This window comes from Cryptomeria japonica, chromosome 1 (genome assembly GCF_030272615.1).
Source record: "Cryptomeria japonica chromosome 1, Sugi_1.0, whole genome shotgun sequence".
Taxonomy (NCBI): Eukaryota; Viridiplantae; Streptophyta; class Pinopsida; order Cupressales; family Cupressaceae; genus Cryptomeria; species Cryptomeria japonica.
The window spans coordinates 451510613-451514177 of record NC_081405.1 but is presented as its reverse complement, the minus strand read 5'-3'; the positions used below and the strand labels follow the sequence as shown (position 1 = coordinate 451514177).

The 3565-nt window shown below is 34.6% G+C and overlaps 1 protein-coding gene across 1 annotated transcript; it reads right to left on the bottom strand.

Moving 5' to 3' along the window:
- Nucleotides 1–1167: 1167 nt before the first annotated feature.
- On the bottom strand, nucleotides 1168–2266 carry LOC131066501 (membrane protein PM19L). Its single transcript, XM_058001275.2, has 4 exons — nucleotides 2027–2266; nucleotides 1724–1934; nucleotides 1605–1650; nucleotides 1168–1508 (listed from the first exon to the last, which is right to left on the bottom strand). Exons 1-4 carry the CDS (start codon nucleotides 2151–2153, stop codon nucleotides 1428–1430), a joined length of 465 nt encoding a protein of 154 aa, XP_057857258.1. The 5' UTR covers nucleotides 2154–2266; the 3' UTR covers nucleotides 1168–1427.
- Nucleotides 2267–3565: the final 1299 nt, after the last annotated feature.

The window sequence follows — 3565 nt, the reverse complement described above, 5'->3', positions numbered from 1 at the left end:
GACAAAAAACAATCATATAATTTTACAGAAACCTATGTCTCCATGTGTCGAGCCTTGGTTTTTTTCTTCAACTCGAAAAGAGGAAAAACCTTCATTTGCGTGGCTGAGAATGTGGTTGGAAATGCCGCCTCATACAATTACTTATCTCCAGGCTTGCTTCCTTTTATGAGGCAAGTGTCTCTAAGATCCAAGATTTCACTTTCCTTGTCTTCAGGCCAACTACATAGTTAGATTTACATTTCCTCTGATCTCCTTAGACTTTATTCTCTTGCGACATCTATATGCCTTCAAGCTCCACGACTTCACTTTGCCTTTCAATAACAATAACTTACAAAACTTTGATTTTCATAATTCTCTGCATAAAAATAAATTCTCCTTACCTAAAAATGGCAGCCCGTTTAATTGAGCTTCTCCTCTTTGTTGTCTATAGATTGCACCTTCCTTGGATGACTTCAACAATATCCAACAACCTTGGGTAGCCATCTCTTCAACAAACACTGCAAAATGACAATCTTAAATAACTGCAATATCAGCTTTGAACAACAGCTTCTTTTTCATCTTCATCGTGATCTTCTCTTCAAGACTCATGATTTTCTTTAATTTTCTGCGGTTACCATTGCAACTTCTCTTTTTCTTCTCACAATTACAAACTCCTTTGACCTAAGCTTTCCAACGAGTAACCTGCTCGAATAGCACTTTGTTGGGGTGGATGGAGTCAAAAACTAACACAAACACATAGATGATATAAACAATTCAAACATAAAATCTCTTACTTGAATATGCGTCAAATTCATCATAGTGTTACAACACTTCATGTTTGCAATACTCCATTGAATAGAATCAGTACATCAGTTGAGAATGTTGTTGCATTCACCATACATGATGAGAATCCTTGATGTTAAATCATTATAATTGCCTCTTTAAATAGAGGTCTTATGATAATTCTGAAAACCACAGAGATAATTTTTTTAGATCATAGGCCAACTACCAAATATATAATGTTTTATCTCTTTTAACCTTATCTCAATCCCAATTTAGAACATTCTAACTAAATTTTTTCCTTTCTATTACATCTTATTGGTGGTCATGCAAGTGGGAGAAATTACACATCTCAACATATTTAAGACAAAGTTATATCAACATCTCAAATAATTTGTGACATCTCCATCGTGAAGCATGAATTTTTTTATTATATTTATAAAACTCACGGTATCCATATAGTTTTGAAGAATGTTGCATCAATAGAAGCTAGAAAATTCCAATCTGATACAAATAAAGAATAAAGCAACAACTCCGACAATCTTAAAAATTGCTAGAGGAAACATCAGATTGTTTTCTTGAAGGTAAAACACAATGCAGATTGCAAGAAAGGGCGAAACCACTGAAGTAAACACATTCCAATATGATATCCTCGTACGTTCTTCTACTCAGCGATGCGATTGAATGAGTACCGCAACATACGCCAGTTGCGTGACAGACAGAATTATCACAAATGACTCCACCGTTTTCTGCACAAACATTCAAACACACAGTAAATGAAATCTGCTGTCACCAATGGAGATCCTCATAGTATGGAAGATAAGATAGAATGAATTTCTGCTTACCAGACGTGAGTTTCTGCCGTGCAAATCGATTTCCTTGCACGCCAATCTGCATGAAAGGTAGACAAAATGTTATTCATTCCATTAACAATGATGTAAAGATTAATAACCCAGACACCCACCCCATGGCTAAGAGAGTGAGGCCCCAGGCTGTGAGAGCAGCTGAGACCAAGTTATCTCCTGTCCAAGACCGCAAGTGGTGAAGCCCAGAAAGGCACGAAGCAGCTCCCACCACTCCCGCTATCAACGCAAAGATTATGAAGAATCCAGTGGCCGCATTTCCCATTGGAAAGTAGACTGCCCAGTATGGGTTTGGCAGTGGAGTTTCCAGCCCTGCAAGTGCACACCAAACGTTGCCCGGCTAATGAAATATATCTTTATACCATTTAAAAAGAAAAGAGATATAATCTGAAAGTGAGTATTACCTGTGATGATTTCATGCTCGATTGCCTTGTTAAGTGCCCACCCTGCTGTTGCACATACGATTATATACATGCACAAGTTCAAAACCAGAATAAACGCTGCAACTGGCTTCATCATTTCCTTGGCCATTTTCAGTGAAGTACTAGATAACCAGGATGATTATGATTATAAGAATGCAGGAGATCTGAAGAAGCAGTCTCTCTCACTGTGGTAACTAATGACGATTAACACAATTTTTATAGGCATAACTTGCTTGGAGCGTATGCCCATTGTTATATAAAAGTGCAAATTTAGGTGATTGCTTCGAGAATTTGGTTTTTGTTTTCTTTTGTAAAGTTTTCATGCTTTCATTCGTTGGGGGGCTGAATGACTTTGTTAGGGATTTCAGTTGCGTACATTGATAGTTTCGGGAATCAACAACTGTAAAGTTAGGTGCCGAGAACCATCCTTGCTGTCAGATTTCGACTTTGTGTTAAACTTCACCATGAATTCACATAAAATTCTCCACAAGACTAACCATAAGAGGAAATATTATAATGGACGCCAAAAGAATATCCCAAACCGTCTTGGCAAAAGAGAAATCAAAGAAAAGATGCATAACCGAACGGACCAAACAAAGAATTTTTTTCAGTAGACAAACATTCCCCTACAAGCAACTTTCTACTCATCAAAAACCACCAGAAGAAATTCCTTTGAAGTTCTCGAGTGTTATAGAACAAGCATTCTGAAAGTCTGGATATCCACACGGCCTTTGTATCATTCACCCAGCAAAGCAAATTAAAGTTTACATAGTACTTATCAAATTTTAAAGCATAAGATACACATGTTTTACAGATATTTCAATCATTTTATTACCGTAGGATCAATAGAAATTGTGCCACAAACTATTCCAAAAGAGGACAGTTATTGCATTCTTAATTAAGATAAAAGTTCTTTCTTGAGAATCAAGATTATTAACATTATTTTTACTTGGGGGATAATACTATTTTTATTAATAATCTGATCGAAAGTTTTTATTCTTTTATTATATAATTTAAAAGTAGGATAACCTTCATGCAAAGCAAGACATTTATCATTAATTTCAATAGATTATTATATAGACTTGAAATGATGAAAATGATCATTCCTAATATTGTTCACATTCTATTTTTACTACATTTTTTTCACGTTCTCAAGTCTTCTATATTGAATTTAATACCAAATATCAACTAACATGTATTGGAGTAATTAGGATATCATCTTAATACTTAATTAATCAATCATTAATTACTTAGATCCCTTATAACACTTATGCTAAATTTAAGAATGGTTTTCTATTATTAGATTGAGTCAAGTAGAGTTATTTCCTTACATAAGATGAGAATACTTGTCATGCTCTAATTTAATTCTCATTTAGTTTTAGATCTACAATTTTATTATTATGCTTTTATAAGCATTCATTGTAATCAATCCAATTCATTGCATGTTAATCTCAAATAACATATTCATTTTTGGATCAATCATTCTTTCAAGATTGCATAGCATCAATTATGACTTATTCT

Coding starts and splice junctions, on each gene's coding strand:
- LOC131066501 (XM_058001275.2), bottom strand. CDS start 2,153: ATGGCCAAGGAAATGATGAAGCCAGTTGCAGCGTTTATTCTGGTTTTG. Junction 1,935..2,026: donor CGAGCATGAAATCATCACAG/GTAATACTCACT, acceptor GTGCACTTGCAG/GGCTGGAAACTCCACTGCCA. Junction 1,509..1,604: donor ACGGCAGAAACTCACGTCTG/GTAAGCAGAAAT, acceptor ATGTTTGTGCAG/AAAACGGTGGAGTCATTTGT.